Raw genomic sequence first — 18,716 nt, 5'->3', positions numbered from 1 at the left:
TTATCTCTACTTGCAGATGACATGATTTTGTATATAGAAAATCTTAAGGAAGCTACGAGAAAACTATTAAGACTAATGAGTTTAGCAAGTTTATAGGCCACAATATCACTCTACAAAATCAACTGTATTTCTAGATACAGCATGACAATTAGAAAATAAGATTAAGAAACAATTCCACTAATAACAGGATCAAAAAGAATGCTTAGCGGGGGCTTCCCTGGTGGCGCAGTGGTTGAGAGTCCGCCTGCCAATGCAGGGGACACGGGTTCGTGCCCCGGTCTGGGAAGATCCCACATGCCGCGGAGTGGCTGGGCCTGTCAGCTATGGCTGCTGAGCCTGCACGTCCGGAGCCTGTGCTCCGCAACGGGAGAGGCCACAACAGTGAGAGGCCCGCGTACCACAAAAAAAAAAAAAAAAAAAGAAACAAAACAAAAGAATGCTTAGGAATAAATTTAACAAAAGAAGTGCAAAACTTATACTCTGAAAACTAAACAACACCGTTGAAAGAAACTGAAGAGCTAAGTGGGAAAACATCACATGTTCATGAATTGACAGACTTAACATTATTAAGATGGCCATCCAAATTTTCCTATAGATTCAATGGAGTTCCTATCAGAATCCCAACTGATTTCTTTACAGAAATTCACAAGCTGATCCAAAAATCACATGGAAATCCTAGGGACTCAGAACAGTCAGAATAATCTTAAATCTTAAAAAAGGAAGGATAAAATTGGAGAACTCACATCCCCAATTTCAAAACTTACTACAAAGCTACAATAATGAAGAATGGCATGAGGACAGATCATTGGGATAGAACTGAGAGTTCAGATATAAAAATTTATGGTCAACTGATTTTTGACAAGGATGCCAAGAGAACTCAATGGGAAAAGAACAGCCTTTTCATCAAATGATGCTGGGATAACTGGATATCCACATGCAAAAGAATAACGTTGGGTCTCTATCCTACATCATATACAAAAATACTCAAAATTGGCCAGATCTAAACATAAGAGCTAAAATCACAGGACTCTCAAGGAAAACAGGTGTAAATCTTTATGCCCATGGATTAGGCAATGGTTTCTTAGATATGACACCAAAAGCACAAGCAACAAAAGAAAAAAAAAGATAAATGGGACTTAATTAAAATTAGCAGCTTTTGTGTTGCAAAGAACACCATCAAGAAAGTGAAAAAGACAACCCACAGAATTGGATAAAATATCTGCAAATCATTTATCCAATAAGGAGTTAACATCTAGAATATGTAAGTAATTACAACTCAACAACAAAGAGACAAACAACCCAATTAAAAATGGGCAAAGGATCTGAGTAGCCACTTCTCCAAAGAAGATATGCAAGTGGACAATAGGTAAATGAAAAGATGGTCAACATTAGCCATCAAGGAAATACAAATCAAAACCACAATGAGATACCACATCACACCTATGAAGATGGCTATAATAAAAAAGAGATAGTAACGTGTTGATGATGATGTGGAGAAACTGGAACACTTATATATCACTGGTGGGAATTTAAAATGGTACAGCTGCTTTGCAAAACAGTCTGGCAGTTCCTCCCAAAGGTTAACCATAGAATTACCATATGACCTAGCAATTCCACTACTAGGTATATACGTGGAGAACTGAAAACGTATGTCCACACAAAAACTCGTACACAAATGCTCACAGCAGCATTATTCATAACAATAGTGGAACTTCCAGAAAGCGGAAACAATCCAAATGTTTATCAACTGATGAGTGGGTTAATAGAATATTATTCAGCCATAAAAGGAAATGAAGTATTGACACATTCTACAACATAGATAAAACTTGAAAACACATCCTAAGAAACTAGTTGTAAAAGACCACATATTATGTGATTCCATTTATACACAATGTCCAAAACAGACAAATCTGCAGAGACAGAAAGTAGATTAGTGGTTGCCTAGGACTGGGGGAGGCAGGAAGTGTGTGAAGGGAAATAGCGAAGTGATGGCAAACTGGTACAGGCATTGGGGGGGAGGTAATGAAAGTGTTCTAAGGTTGACTGTGGTGATGGTTGCAGAAACTCTGTTGTACAATTTTGGTTTTACCAAATATCACTGAATTATACACTTTAAACAGGTGAATTGTCTCGTATGTGAATTGTATTTCAATAAAACTGTTATTAACAATAATAATGGGAATATTAATAGCTAAGTAGACCCCGTTAGAATTAAAAAGGTAAACTAATTATTCTTTATTTCAGTATCTTTTTTAGTCCTGCCTAGTATATGGTATGTTTTTGATGCTAATGATCAAGTTGCACCAATTTATTTACCCCTTTCTGTCATCTCAGTAACAGTAAGAGCATATACATTTTTTTATGCAACACATTTATTCCTTATCTCTTACATGCCTAAATGACTAGAAACAATATGGGCTACCAAGAAATACTGGTACCAATATAACCAATATAATTCTAATATTGTACCAATACAACTCAACAAGGCTTAGCCGGAAGCTAAGACTCTAGCAGGGGAATTTGGCAAGTGGTGTTAAATATGTGTTCAACAATGATTAAAAACTGAGACGTCGAGTATCGGAAAGGTCATACAGAAAACAAACCCTCTTGGAGTTTAGTAGAAGGAGAGCTGCCACAACCAAGATGGACCCTAATGACCACTGACTCTGGAGTCCTTTCTGGTCTTATCTAGCCATCAGCAAATAGTGATGCTGAATACCTCTTCCCTGGACTTGCTTCCATTTCTGTAAAATGAAGTAGCTGGACTATTAATCGTGGAGGTTCCTTCTATCTCCAAAGTTCTAATATCAACATTTAGACTTCAATTTAGACCAGCGTCAAAAAGATTAACTGTTTTGTCTACAATGAATATACGGCTAATCTAAACTGTTAAAGGAAAATGGCAAACTGATAAACAAATGAAAGTAAAATTTACACATATTTCAATGGTTTAGTTGTATTCACATTTTACATACTCTACAAGGAAGATAGTCCCTGAAACAGGACTACTTTCAATACGTTTCAATGAATTACTTGTCAGCTTATTTCCTTGTGAAATGTGTTATCCCACAAAGCAAGAGTTGGTCTCCATCTTTACTTCTGCCAAATGTACATGGTACAATTCTCAATTTCAAAAAATCTGTAGTCCCTAAATTCACTTCTTTGAGTCAAATAGTAAGTACTTGGGCTGAACTTTATAAGAGATGATATTTTTAAAAACACAGTTTGTTTCTAACTGGTTTTAAAAACACAGAATATAAATACTGCCTAACTTCACAGAAAATACATCATTGAATTACTCTGCACTGCTTTTGAAATAAGAAAAATTATTCTCAAGAAAGGGATGAAAAATGATTCTATTACATTGAAAATGCACATTTTAGTATCTTTCACATTATTAGGTACTTAATAACAGTTTATTAATAACACTAACTTTAACATTTCTTTACACAAACTACGAAATTTTGAAGAAAATTAGACTAAGTCAGTTAAACTCAAGTCTTAAGTTTGACAACAGTGACTGCTTTTCAAAGAATATAACTAGTTTTACATTTTAACTTCAAGGTCTTATGAAACTGTAGGTGTAACTTTAGCTAACTGAAGCACCGCACCAAAGGCATTCAGAGCATATACTCAATTTCTGTGAGGGAAATTGTTTCCTTCATATGTTTAATGAATGTCTACTGTACTAAGCACCAGTGATACAAATGAATAAAGCACAATCCTTGTTCCAGGAGAGACTGAAAAGCTAATGTTAACCTGTATATGTCGGTTTAGAGGCAAAAGGGATTTAAGAGAGGAGATACAATTCAGTCTGAGGACATGAAAGAGAGCTTACTGGAGGAGATGATGCTGGACCTTATGAGGATATACCAGGGTTCACCAGCTGGTGATCAAGTTAGAGGCAGAGGTGGGGTGCAAGGAAGTATGGAGTGTGTGTGTGTGTGGGGGGGGGGTGTACGCAGCCACTCTAAAGAGAAGGGAGAACACATTGCAAAAACGAGGGAGCAAAGACTTGCAGCTGAGCAATACCATGGTTGCTTGGTTGTAAGTAGTTACAAGCAAATGCAAGTAACTACTACAGAATCACAAAGTGATGAGGCTGGGGAATCCTCATCTGATGATCATGGATTGGTCTACATACTTCATGCCACTGAAATATTTTAAGGAGAAAAGTGACATGGTCAGATTTTTGTGTTTGAGAGTAGTAATAACACCTATCAGAGTAATATGTCACCAAAGAGCAAATATCCAGGATTCCAAATCTGCAAATCATATCCTCCCAAATACCACCACCAAGAATTCAATAAGGCATCATGCTAACGGATATTACTAGCTGGGAATTTGCTTAAAATCCTTACCTTGGGCTAAACCATATGTAAATCACAAAGATTTCTTTTGAAAGTCTAAGCTAGAAACCAGATGGGTCATCTAATCCTCATCTCTCTGTTTGGCCTTATTTTTTAAAAACTTTAGTATCTCCAGATGAACCGTGTACATTCCACCTTACCACAGACCTCACAATTCCATACCATCATATACATCACAAACCTCACACATTTATGTGACTTGCTTGGCCTCTGCCTACATTCACTACTTCATCTTGTCCCTTACTAGTCTAGTAAGAGGAAAGATAGAAAGCCAAATCCAAAGGAAGATTATTTTTCCTTAAGTCCTAGAGCAGAACTGTTATCACACACCTCCCTTCCAATGGAAGCCCCACTATGGTCTTCTAAGAACAGAAATGGAGGAAAAAAGAATTTTTAGAAGCCCTCCATGGGGAAAAGGTCATAATTAACCTAAGATCAATCTGTTCCACTGTGAATGATCACACCTCGAACTTCAAGCCAATCATCCTGAAAACAGAAATTAACAATCACTAGGGATGGACTGGTGAAAATTCTTCCCATTAATTACAATGGTAAGGCAGAGAAGAAGGGCAAGGGACCGATCCCTATTGAAGGTGGGTTAGTAATGTCCTTATCTCATACGAATAGTATTTTTCTTCTTGCAAATAATCCATATTAAGTGATAATTCCCAACAAAATGCATTAGCAAATTTTTATATTTTCTTCAAAATCTTTTAGAAGACATTAAAATAGAATAAAAATTAGTTCTTAAAAACTTAAAACAGGGCTTCCCTGGTGGCGCAGCGGTTGAGAGTCCGCCTGCCGAGGCAGGGGATACGGGTTCGTGCCCCGGTCCGGGAAGATCCCACATGCCGCGGATCGGCTGGGCCCGTGAGCCGTGGCCGCTGAGCCTGCGCGTCCGGAGCCTGTGCTCCGCAACGGGAGAGGCCACAACAGTGAGAGGCCCACATACCGCAAAAAAAAACCACTTAAAACAGGAATTTAAGTATACATACATAAAAACCTAATAAACAGTCTTGGTCACTAAACTGTATTTTTTATTGTGTCTTATTAAAAAATACATGAATTGCTTCTTAGTTCCCAGACAATGCAGACCTACATATACTGCCAAATTACCACAGCACCTCTTACAAAATGCTATCTGTTCACATTTATGGTACAGGAAATTCTGACATCTCCAAATTGTTCAGTTGCGATTTCTCACAAATTGTCTTGGCCTTCAAATTAATTTTTAAAAACAAATTCTAATTTTGAGGTTCAATGGTAGGGGAATAACAATATTCAAGTCAATTGTAAGTAATAATAAGGGGAATCCTACAAGTTAAATTTTTCATCTGCAACTTTATCAATGATAAGGCACTTCTTGTGAAATCAACCCCCAGCTTTATACACAGTTTTATTCAAACAAGAGTTTTCCACAGAAATTATTTCTATTTTACTTCATAACTATAATCTTAGAAGTTTTGCTTACTATCCATAAAAAAGAGAGACAAATGGCACAGCTGTGGAGAATATAGTACCCCAGAGCTCTTAATAGTCATTCAGTTTTTTCCTGTTTGTATCATCTTCAAAGCACATACAAAATATATTTGATTCGAGATAAAACACTGCTTGTTTTTTTAACATATAACTAAAATGGTGTGTATATTTTCCAATGAAATTTAATTTTTGAGATTACAAAAATCCCTAATCACAGTTTTAAAGTAGTAGCTTTTGGAAACTCTGATAATAAATGAAGAAATTAATCTATTAAATACAAATGGAATAAACCCACCCAAATTATGGTAAAATTGTAGTTATACTGCTTTAAAGCAAAATCAACATACTAAGGAGTGATGATTCTACACATATCCTTTAATGAATATCTGTTGGAAACACACAAAGTGGCAGAAAAAAAAATCTCTTTAACAGAATAGAAGATACATGCAGAACCCCCAAAATGCATAAATTCTAGCAGCACCATGAGAATACATTATCTAAACTTGAGAAGAATTTAAATATAATTGGTGCTCAAAACAGCCTATTCTCCATTAAGATAATCAAACTTTTGAAAACTTATCAGTACAAAAATAGCTTCACAAACTACTGCTGTATACACATATCTGCTTTCAACTCTCAAAAATAGGATAACAGCAGTTATTTATCAATATATCACTATATATCTGAGGATCATAAATTCACAATGAACAAAATAAAAAGTTTCAGTTTTCAGTATTATATTTCATATTACATTCTAACAGCACTGGGAAACTATAAAATTAACTATTTCCAAGAGAATTTTAGATTGTGTTAAATCTTTTTTAAAAATCCTAGAATTTATTAAGAAATAACAAGTAAATTCCAGACAGCTGATGCTATGAAGCAAATCCCTCCTGGAATGAGAGCACAAAACCTTCCTCCATATATATATAAATACTATCAAGCATATAGTAGTTATTTTTTTTAGTATACAGATGACCCTTGAACAATGCAGGGAGTTAGGGGTGCCAACCCTCCATGCAGACAAAAAGCCGTGCATAACTTTACAGGTAGTCCTCTGTATCCGTGGTTCCACATCCACGGATTCAACCAACTACGGATTCTGTAATACCGTAATATTTACTATCGAAAGAAATCCACTCATGAGTGGACCCTCGCAGTTCAAACCTGTGTTGTTCAAGGGTCAACCATATAGCTAATCTAAGACTACAGTCTCAAAGGATGCCCTGAACACTTCAGTGGGTCGGAGTGTACACCTGTTCAGTCCCAAAAGGATATTATCATTTAGGTTAAAAAAATAGTTTTTAAGAAAAAATAGCAATTTAGATAAAATTTATTACCATTTCCCCAAAGAAATTAGTAAACATTTTCAGCCTCATAATCTTCCTATTTTATACATCTCTAGACTTTTAAAAGCATTTAAATAAATATACTAAAAAAAGTGTTAATTTATCTAAACTTATTCAATGAGAATGTTTTTGCATAGTTTATAACAAGGACACAACACAGTACTATATAGCACTTGACTAAGCATTAAGAAGGCCATACATTTTAAAATTTAGTTCAGCAGTGTAATTTTTACAAAAACAAAGAAAAGAGTAAATAAAGGTAACTCTATAATGCCAATGAGTTAGATGGAATATAAAATGTTGTACTAGCTTAGTAAATAAGTTTTTAAAAAGTTCAAAAGTAATTTTAAAAAAGTATTTGTGGATGAAATTATATGTCTGGAATTTGCTCTAAAAATAATACAAAAGTGGAAGAGTGAGTAGGATTAGAAAAGAAACAAGCCTGGCCAGTTTTTCCTAAATGTTAAAGCTGGGAGACGTGCTCATGGGAGTTCACTATAGTATTATCTCTTTCAAATATACGGGAAAATTTGTGTTAGTTTAAAGACTAACAAACAAATCTTGCTTTTCTATTTAAAGTTAAGTAATACTTTTTAAAAAATAAATAAAGTTTACAGAGAGTAAATAAACCAAATGAAAACACATTACTAAATTTTCAGGACCAAATGAAAATCAGGGTTTTCTTTTGGTATGTTAATTAATGAATTAATAAGATTTAGGTATAAAATTTAAATTTTAAGAAGAGCACAAGCTGGCTTGCTAAGTAGCTATTACTACAATCAACTCAATCAACTTGACTGACTAAATCATTGTTCCCTATATCCTTCCATCTTTAAAAGAAAAAACAAAAACCACACAGATATTCTAGTGATTTTGCTCCTAATTTAGCCATAAAACGGTATCAACCAGAACAGAGGAATGTTGGCAAAGTATCTTTTTTCCTATTCACTCTTTTCTGTTGAAATAAGTACTAAGGAAGAAAGACAAAAATAAATAGTATAAGTAAGCCTTAAAAACATAGATTTTAAATGTTCTCTGCCATGGGAAAAAAGGATAGTGTATCAAGTTTAAACATTTGTGAGTTTCAGATTTGAATAGAAATTATTTTAATATTCTTTGTGTCTCTCATTAATGAAACACTGACCTTATTTCTATATAGTTCTCCCAAAATAGAAACAGTTATTAACTTCCCGACACAACAATGTGCTTGTTTTGGGGATTAGACTAAAATGCACTATTAACTAACTGGCAGTACATAGTAGGGTCAAAAGAGCTGAGCTGTAGTTCTAAAGCTGTTACTAATGAACTGTATGACCTAGGACAAATCACCTAACTTCTGGGATGTGTCAAAGGCCCATGCTTTCAAACTTTGACGTTTTACCCTATAATCCAGCCCACACTTAAATATGTATGTTACTGAAACACAATTTCATCTCTTAATGTGGGTTTTATCCTGGTGTTTCTTATTTCATTTTATATTTCATTTTTTTCAGAATGCCATGAAAAACCTAAGTTGATTTCAAACCACTGCAGTTTGAAAAATCCTAGATTACACCATCTCTGAGGTCCCCTCTGTTATTTTGAGGTTCTAACATTAGCTGTAAAATACTCAATTTTCTATCTCAGGTAGAAATCTTAATTTCAATCAAGTAACTAGGCGAATATTCATTGATACTGATTGATGTAAAAACAAGTTCAGAGAATAAGTCTTCTAAAATCCTATGCTAAAGTGTTTTTTAAATAATAAGAAAACTGTAAGATTATATAATGCCTTTAACGTAATTAAAAGCTTAAATTGACCTGTTAAATTTCATTTTCAGAACTCAAATATCTCCTTGGTTAATCTATATATTCCAGTAGTCAAAGAAGCTGTACCTTCACATCAAAGAAAGTAAACTCCTATTTGACTCCCACAAACAGAGAAAATCAATAGATGACCAATCACAGTTAATAACTCCAAACACTAAGGATTAGCAAAATAATAAACACTCAGAAAATTTTAGGTGCATAAAGTAAACTAGAAATAGCTTTTACAAATGATAAATACAAAAGTTCTTATTTCATAATGCTAGAGTATCCAATGCACGTCTCGTTTAAGTGTTAGCCAAAGAAATCAAGTTTATAATTATGTTCAGTGTAGTTACATCTATTTATTAATTGGACGTGTTAAATATAATAGGAAAGAAATTTTTGCTTCCCTCAACACAAATATTTTTAAAACTGCATATGAATCACATTGCTCTTTAGTAATAACTGCGTATTTTAAAAACCAGTATGGTTTACAAATCAATGTAAACATATGGTCTTCAGATTGGAAGCACCAAAAATGTTCACGTGTTCAGTCATTTTTTAGCTATAGAAAAGAGAATACACTTATACTGCAATAGTTAAAGCATTACCTCTATGAAAATTCTAAAATATGCCTAACTCTTTTATGCAAAATTATTACCATTTTTAGGAACAAATTAGAATGGCCTCATAGTGAAAAAAAGAGTTTTTCCCCATTCATTCCAAAAAAAATCTTAACAAATTCCTCTTCTTCCTCAGCCTGACTATGAGGTCCCTCAATGTTAGTCTCTAATAAGTTTAGTCCTGTGCCCCAATATTCAACCAATAAAATCAAAATTAAAATTCTCATGAAAAAGAGAGTTTGGAATATTTCACTTCACAATTCTTCTGAATATGCTAAAGAATTTGATCTTTTTGAACTGGTCCAAAGAGATGCACAACAAAGGAAAACATTTTTCTGAATTTTAATTAAAATTATCTAGGTCAAAAGTTTCCAAAGAAGGATAAAAATTAACTTTAAGACAATGACTGAGAGGTATTTGTTTACATTTATAGTTTCATAGACCTCCTAACATCCTAAAAATACCACAATATGGCCAATAATTAATGTAACTGGTTTTGAACATATTTAGGATAAATTGCATCTTTTTAAAGTATCAAATTCTTTAAAATTCAGAAGCATGTGAAGATTTATCTCCTGTTAGTTGGTGTGCAAAAATGAACCTGACATTAACATTAACAGGTCCATGCTGGAAGTTACACCAATAATTTGTCTTCTTCTTTGAAGTAATACAGTGAGATCACCTCTAAGACTGGCAAAGCTTAATTTCAGAATAGGAAACCTATTTTTTAAAAAAAATTTTTATAACCCTCAAGAACATACATGAAAATGGAAACCAGGTTAACAAAGAGGGCCTTTTAGGGGCTGGGTTAAGAAATAAGTAAAAGAGATTTGCAATAATATGTTGTTTCACTGAAAAACAGTTTGTACTATAATTAGCTCAGTAGCCCTTTTTCTACAAAGGTAATGGAAATGTCCACTCCAGTCCATCTAGGCAACTATAAATTATTAAAACTTTTCTGAGGTTAACAGTTAAAAAAAAAAGTCTGACCTGTAATTTTCACTCAGGGTTGTAACTTTGCAAGATTTATCTGAAACCAATTAAGTTTCTACACATTTTACTTAATCATGATGGTTGAATTGAATCTGTACCTATGTGAAAATGGCAATGCATTCTGAGTCGGTTCAGGCCTTGGCTCTGAGTTCTGGGTCACATCAGGTGTTCTTTCATCATCTGTCCCATTGATACTTTCTGGTGTTAAAGGAGACTGAAGATCCCCTCCTGCTGATTCCTTAAAAAAAAAAAAAAAAAAGGAGTGGGGATAAAAATGTGTTACACTTTTGTTAAAATACACAAGATCATCTAAAAGTTAAAACTGACTCTGATGTATGCTTACTTATGAAATATAGTTATATTTCAATTGAAATTGGAGTCAAAGACGTAAAAATGAAATTTGAAGGAGAAAAAATTTTAAAGAAGCAATGCACAAGAAAACTAACTGAAACAGTACAATTTAAAAATGAAAACATAACACAATTTAGAAATGCAGTTTCAAAGAACTGAAAACTTTTAGGTTATATAAGCAATTAATTGATATTAATAATTAATAATTAATAAGCAATTAATTAATAAGATATTCAACTAATTACTTGAGAAGAAAAAGAAGATGGGACAAAAATGCAAGAAGATTTTATATTTTATTTGGGAGGGTAGGAAGAGAAAGGGAACGAAATCTTCAACAAGTCAATTTTTTTGATCTGCCATAGCTTTCAATTCCAAGAGACATTTAGAAAAGTAACTGGAAATATTTCTATAACACATTATATATAATGTATTTCAGCTTTTCTTGCCTACTACTCATAATGAAATTATTTCTCTTTGCAATATTTCCTGTCCTATTTCTATCAAGGTAAATTTAGTTTATCCCACTGGAAAATAGATGGGATTTAAAACAAAGGTCACTCTGATACCTACTCTTATGACTGCCATCATCAGATTATCAAAATTTGATATTAGAAGTCAGAACGAGGGGTCATTTGATAACCCTAGTAACCAGAGGAGGTCCTAGCACCACATTGTTAAAGAGCAGCTTGACAGACCCCTTGCCATCTCTGACCAATAAAACTTCACAATATAACATCAGTGTCCAATAGAGGAGTAGTTGGGGATAGTCATAATTTGTCAACTTGAAAGAATATAAGATTTTCTCAAATAAAAATAAGAAGAATATGTGTAATATAGGAAAATGCTTATAACTAGAAAAAAGAAGACAATATAAGGAGATATCTAGATTATGATAATTTATATACTTTACATAAAAATTATTGCACGTGAAGAAGCACTAGAAAGAAATATGGAAAATATTGATATTAATGTGGTGAGACCAGCTTCCTTTTTGGGGGTTTCTGGTTTTATACTGCTGTATGTGTTTTATTTTACATTTAAATATTTTAACTAATAGTACCATAGTGCTATAAATTATACAAGCTATCAAAGATCAAAAGACTACTTTCTTGATTCCACATCCTCACTTAACTATTTTTCAATTATTAATGGAACCTCTAGCTTGACCTTTAATTTCATTCTTTTAAAATCTTTCCTCTGGGGCTTCCCTGGTGGTGCAGTGGTTGAGAATCCGCCTGCCGATGCAGGGGACACGGGTTCGTGCTCCGGTCTGGGCAGATCCCACATGCCGCGGAGTGGCTGGGCCCATGAGCCATGGCCACTGAGCCTGCGTGTCCAGAACCTGTGCTCCACAACGGGAGAGGCCACAACAGTGAGAGGCCTGTGTATCGCAAAAAAAAAAACAAAACAAAAAAACAACTTTCCTCTGAATCTACTGTTTCTATTAACTGATAGTGTATGAATAGTTTGTAGTATACTGTGAAAACATGAAATTTTGTTTTGCAACAAAGTCAAATCCTACTGAGGGAATAGTATCCAAAATGACTATCTCTAGATCAATTATGGACCATGTCAATTAGCTTGAAAAAGTTTAAGCAGCCAGTAAGAGACCATGAGGTATTCATATTTGGTTTCAATAAATCGGGAAATTTTTTCTCCAAGAAAGGCCAAACTAAAATAATCAAGGTTGACTGTCCAATCAACTAAACAGTAAGTTGGCCAAGACCTAATTCAGTGGAAATGATAACAGAAAAAATTACCTTGTTAACCTGAAAGGGCATAACCAGTATTAGCAACTAAGGATTTGTTGGTTGATAAGAGTGTGAGGGCCAAAAGTAGATTAGGATTAAAAGAAAGAGCCAGAGGAGGAGTAGTGTGATTTCTGGTTCTTATTACCTTATGGGGTGAAATAAGAAAGATTATAAGGCATGGGTGTTGGGGAGGCTATAACTGTTGATGCTACTGAAGTAGACTCTTCTTAGAGACAAGCTAAGAAGGAGAGAAGGAAGAAAGGGATAGAGGTTGCAACAATTCCAGCATCTCAACAGGGCAAGCTTTTCTTCTGAAAGCTCGAATATTAGCTATATTTAACAAAAGGCATATTGAAATTACCCTAGACACTATACCTAAAATGAAAACAAAAGCCCAAAGCATGTTTCATTTTTAAGGATGTTTAAAAAAATTAACATTTGCTCAAGAGAACAAGAAATAGTTCTAACAGTACATAAGGGAAATGAAACTCCTTTGCCTTCTAACTACTCCAATTAGGTAGCCACACAGGTAGCCAAAAGTGTTGTGTGAAACCTTCTAGAAATTTTACATATGCTAAAAATAGCACTGTGAAACTAGTTTTATTTAACATATTCCAAACATCTAGTTGTTTTTTAGTTTAAATTTTGTGTAATTTCCTAAACATTCCACTTTAGTGATTCCTTAAAAACCCTAACTTTCATAAAACCTACATTTTATATCTTTAAATCAAACATTAAAATAAAAGGCATGGAGGTATATCTGTTAGACTACAAACTTTTGAGAAAGTAGGATAATTCCTCTTTAGAAAAAGATTCCTAAACTAATATGGCTAGCTACTTCTATGGTAAATGTTTAAGGAAAAAATTATCAAATAATATATTCTTTGATCACAGTTGATTAAAAAATAAGTGTAAAATATAAATAAAAACTGAGATTTAATCAACTTCTATCATCTCTCCATCCTTATTTTGAGAAAATAAAACACATCTCACTGTTTCTGGGAAATTTCCCTCACACCCCACACCAAAACAAAAAATCTGAAAAAGAAAAATAACAGTCAAATTGAAAAAAAAGTTTGCATATTAAAATGTGAGAGTATCAAGGAAGCAAAAACTAACACATGTGACCACACTATAAAAAAGGAACCTGAGCAATGATGTAAGATTCAGAAAGTGCTTAAGAATTCTCTCTACTCATTTATGAAGTGGCAAGAAAGCCCTCTCGCAAAAAGCAAAAAGCTCCAGAAATATCTTGAATCACATGGAAAAGAAATGATGTTGGCCCTCACTCCAGGCCAGGCCTTCAGGGTGGTGTCACCAGCCTACTCTCAGGTGTATGTGCCATAGAAGGAGGATGGGGTGTCAAGGGTTAGCTCTACTTAAAGAAAAAAAACTCAGGAAATTGCAGACAATCAATTATTGGTATGATTTATGTAAGAAAGATTGATAATAAAACAAAAGCCTTGAGCTTTAAATCAAAATACTGGTGAACAAATGAAACATAATATTATTGAATTTTAATTTATAAATGTAAAAGAATCTTTTTTTTAAAAAAAAGTCTTTACATTAACTGACTTTTAAAAATCTTTTTTTTTAATTTATTTTTTTGTTGTGTTGGGTCTTCGTTTCTGTGCGAGGGCTTTCTCTAGTTGTGGCAAGCGGGGGCCACTCTTCACCGCAGTGCGTGGGCCTCTCAACTGATTTTTTAGATTAACTCATCAACTACTGGTTTTGATTCCAACAGATAAGAGGGCTTATGCTGTACAACCTCCTATCCTCCCAACCTGTCCCACTCCCTTTCCACCTGCTCTTCAACCTCATCAAGACTTACATCCTCTTGGCCCTCTGCTATTATGCTAGTTGTCAGGCTCAACCTGGCTTTATTTCTCTCCATACCCAGCCTGCAATAGAAAGTCAATCACCTTAATTATATTCTCAGTAGCATCATCCCAACTTCCGGGCTTCCTTACCTTCCACAACACCCATCTTGCCAATTTCTAATTCATATTATCATTCCCTATTCTCATGTGCCCAAGCTACCAAATGCTATGGGAGAAAATACGTTAAATATGCTGGTTAGTGTCATGAAAATAATTTTGAGCTCTGACTTCAATTATGCTCTTGAAGTGATGAGTATTCTTAGTTTTACTTATTCCCACTTGACTCTTCTTTTTCTTTACCTAACAGCAGTCTCAAACCTCTGTTCAAGCTTTCTCTTTCTTTGATTGTCCTTCTTCTCAGAGAATGATCTAACTCTCCTTCACAGAAAAAATGGAAATAAATTGGCATAGACTTCCTAGATCTCCCACCTATCTGCATCTAAATGTTTTTATCCTTCCCTCCTGTCTCAAATCAAGTAGCTAATTTGTTTCCACCCTTCCCTCTCATATTACCCTCTTCTGCACAATGCTCCATCAATGATCCCTTCCTTCTCATCTCTTTTTCCTTCTCTAACTCCTTCCTTCCATTTAAGAACACAGTCCAGTCACCCCCACACATACATTCCAGAAAAAAAATTCTTAGCTCCATATCCTCCTGAGATTATCACGCTAACCCTTTTTCTCCTCATACAAGAGAACCAAATATTTGTTATTCTTATTACTAAGCATTTTGGCCTCAAGAATAACCTAAAGTCACTAACTATCTCCTTTCATTCTAGAAAGTGCTTCACATTGCCCTTCCTTCCCAACAGTCCCTGTATTTACAAGTGGACTCCACTTTGTTAGGTTGAAAGTCCTCTTAAAGTCTCAACCTAGTGGAACTCTGCTCCCTGCACTGCCAAGTCATTGTTTCCAACTTAAAATGCTCTTCTCTTGACTTCTGTGCTAACATTCTCTGCTGGTTCATTTCCTACTTCTGTGTTTTTCCCTATATCTCCCTCAAATTCCTTAAGTGACCATCTTTTTTTAAATTATTATTAATTAATTAATTATTTTTGGGGGGGGCTTTGTTGGGGGAGTGCATGCGGGGAGTGGGTGCTATTTTTCATTGTGGCGCACAGGCTCCTCATTGCAGTGGCTTCTCTTGTTGCGGAGCACAGGCTCTAGGTGCATGGGCTTCAATAGCTGTGGCGCACGGGTGTAGTTGCTCCGCGGCATGTGGGATCCTCCCGGACCAGGGCTTGAACCCGTGTCCCCTGCATTGACAAGCGGATTCTTAACCACTGTGCCACTAGGGAAGTCCCTTTAAGTGACAATCTTTAAGTGACAATTTTTGACCCTTGTCTCTCCTGTCTTTCCATCCTATTTTTTTCTGGATGATATCATTCTCACCTACATCTTTAACTATTACTCATTTGTTCATGAGTAATTTGTTCCAATTCCAAATTTCTAACTACACACTATTCACCTGTATGTCCAATAGGATTGAAATTAATTCTCTGAAGTAGATATCCTCCTCTGAAGTTCATGCTACAAACCAAGAATAGAAGTTTCAGAAACATCTAACTTAATATCTTACTTTACCATTCTCCCTTGCCTTCACTATTTCCTCAATTCTTACATTTCCTCCAAGTTCAGTCAAGTTCACCATTATGTCTATTCCCTCCCTCTCTATTTTCACTGCCAATAACTAGTAGGTAAACCCAATAGAGAAACAGATAAATACTCCATTGGGACAAGTAGCAGGATTAAAGACACATATCTCCACTGTCCTTACTTTGGAGAGCAAAAAAAATATCCAGAGAACTCTAGTGAAACTTTCCTGAAGTTGTAAAAGTTGTTCTCGTGGTATTTGGTTCAGTAAAACCACACTTGTCATATGATACTAAGAAGGCATCATATTAATGTATAGGCATTCACTACTTCTAATGGTATATTTGTGCGCTAGATATATAAATAATATAGTTTACGATAGTAACAGTTGGCTACTGCAGACCACTTTTCAAAAAATCCATTTATAGCAGGATAATCTAAAACATTTGAGATTTATTGCACTTGAAATGTCCTTAGAAATGATATAGTTCAAACCTCTGACCTTACAGATTCAAGAACCATGGTCAAAGAGATCAACTGACTTTCATAGGATCAAATAGCTAGTCACAGAGAGCCTAATAATCACTTACAATAAACCAGTGCCATTGGGTAAATATAATTTATTGTTAAAAGGAACATTTTAAAAATTATGGTATTTATAACAAAGCTAAATAAACTTTATTTTTCTCTGAAAACACACACACACACATATAATCCATTTTTTCTATAAAGTGAATTCTAAAAAATCTTGAGGAAAAGGTTTAGACATACTAAATATAAATCAAGATAGCTACTACAATATATTTAATGCTATACAACCTGATATCTTAAATGGAAAAAAAAGCCCATGACTTTTGTTTGGCTACAAACAAGTGATGGAGTAAATAGATTTTACTCAATTTAAAAGTCTTAGTCAACTGACAGCTAAAAATTATTTTTTTTCTAAACTCCAATGAAGAAAAATGTGGATTAAATGATCATATAGCCCCTTTTTCTTCAATGCATATTCTGAGGAAAGTGCCTAACAAGTTAACTGAAATACAGTATTTTAAAAACCATGAACTATGTAAGAAATTTCAAGTTTAAAGTCAATCATCTCTCTTGATTTTATATCAAATTGACTGTTTAAAATATTCCCATGGAAACATGAGAACATAAGATCTCCAACAGAGGAAAAGTTCTAAATTAATGTCTGTTATTTAAAGAGAGATGCGAAAGAAACTGACAACTAATATGTGATTCAAAGTATTCCTAGAGATGTTACCACCTTGATGAAGACAACATGAAGATTAACTGATATGACCATATATTTATATCAAGTATACAACATTAGCTCAAGAGTCTAAGAGGGAATTGGCCAACTTTGTTCTAAATGCCAAACTCCTTTTATCACAAGTCTTTAGGGAGATGGAATGGTTTGTCTACAGCACTATTTCTTAAAGTCTGATTCCCCAGATCAACAGCCATCAACATCTCTTGGAAACCTGTTAGAAATGCAAATTCTCAGGTCCCATCTCAGCCCTTCTAAATCAGAAATGCTAAGGTTGGGACTCAGCAATTTGTGTTTTAACATGTCTTCCAGGGGCTTCTGATATAGGCTTTATTCAATTAAGGCATCTGTATTTTTCTAAATAACTATGTCAAGGCTTTACATCATCATCTTCACCATTACAGCCACATTGGAAACTCAGCTGTTAACATTTATTAAGCCTTTACTATATGCTAAGCACTCTGTAATCCTTATTTAATTCTCACAATAACTTTGTAAGAAAATATCATCCTTATTCCCATTTTATGGACTAAAGAAAATACTAACATGCCTAAGTTCAGAAAACTAAAAAGGGTTAGAGCCCAGATCAAAGCCAAGCTCTAGAGTCTACATTATTGCCATTATTGTATGACAGTGTCAACATGACATTGCCATTATCATACTTATTCCACCCAACAATCCTGTAAGGTAAGTAATATAATACTCATGCTGCAGATGTATAAACAGACTTGGGTTAAGCAATTTTTCCAAGATCACATAGAGGCAGAAAAAGAATTTATGTCTAAGTTTGTTTGACTTGAAAATACACGCGCCTAACTGGTCTGCTATACCACCTCGAATAAAAGCGAAAGCTATGACCAACTCAGTGTCTACTATTATCAATTATCCCATTTAATCTCTCTACCCCCTTTGCTGAATTCCTGAGTAACATTCTAGTTTTCAGGCAGAGTGTTAATTTAGTAGATTGGGTTAAACCAGTGAGAATCAAGCTGTGCTTTCTAGCTGAATAGAATCAGAGTGGCCAAAGGTCATACAATTCGAGTCAAAACAGAAATAGTAATGACCTCTGTAAGGGACTGTCATTAAAAAAAAAAAAAGAAAGGAGAGGAAGGAGAAATGAAAATACAATTTTCCCCCTATTTCTCTGGCTCTGTAAATTAACAATCAGACTTCAAATATTTTAAAAAGATAAAGTAAGGTCAGTATATTTTGGCTCTCAAATACTAATGAACTTAAGACATTTCTTTATTCTTCATATTTCACAGCACT

General features: G+C 34.4%; 1 protein-coding gene across 2 annotated transcripts in view; it reads right to left on the bottom strand.

The window, feature by feature from the left end:
- Positions 1-18,716, bottom strand: part of HOMER1 (homer scaffold protein 1) — a 128,268-nt gene that overhangs the window by 52,917 nt on the left and 56,635 nt on the right. For both annotated transcript variants that reach the window (XR_014293990.1, XM_082620317.1), the window contains exon 5: positions 10,701-10,840. Coding sequence is in view for 1 of the 2 variants with exons in the window: in XM_082620317.1 (XP_082476443.1) it covers positions 10,701-10,840 (140 nt within the window). In the remaining variant the exon portion in view is untranslated. The remainder of the gene's footprint in view (positions 1-10,700; positions 10,841-18,716) is intronic.

Source organism: Mesoplodon mirus, assembly GCF_964341445.2.
Source record: "Mesoplodon mirus genome assembly, chromosome: 5".
Taxonomy (NCBI): Eukaryota; Metazoa; Chordata; class Mammalia; order Artiodactyla; family Ziphiidae; genus Mesoplodon; species Mesoplodon mirus.
Note: the sequence above shows the minus strand (reverse complement) of the source record. Positions and strands in the feature narration are given on the sequence as shown.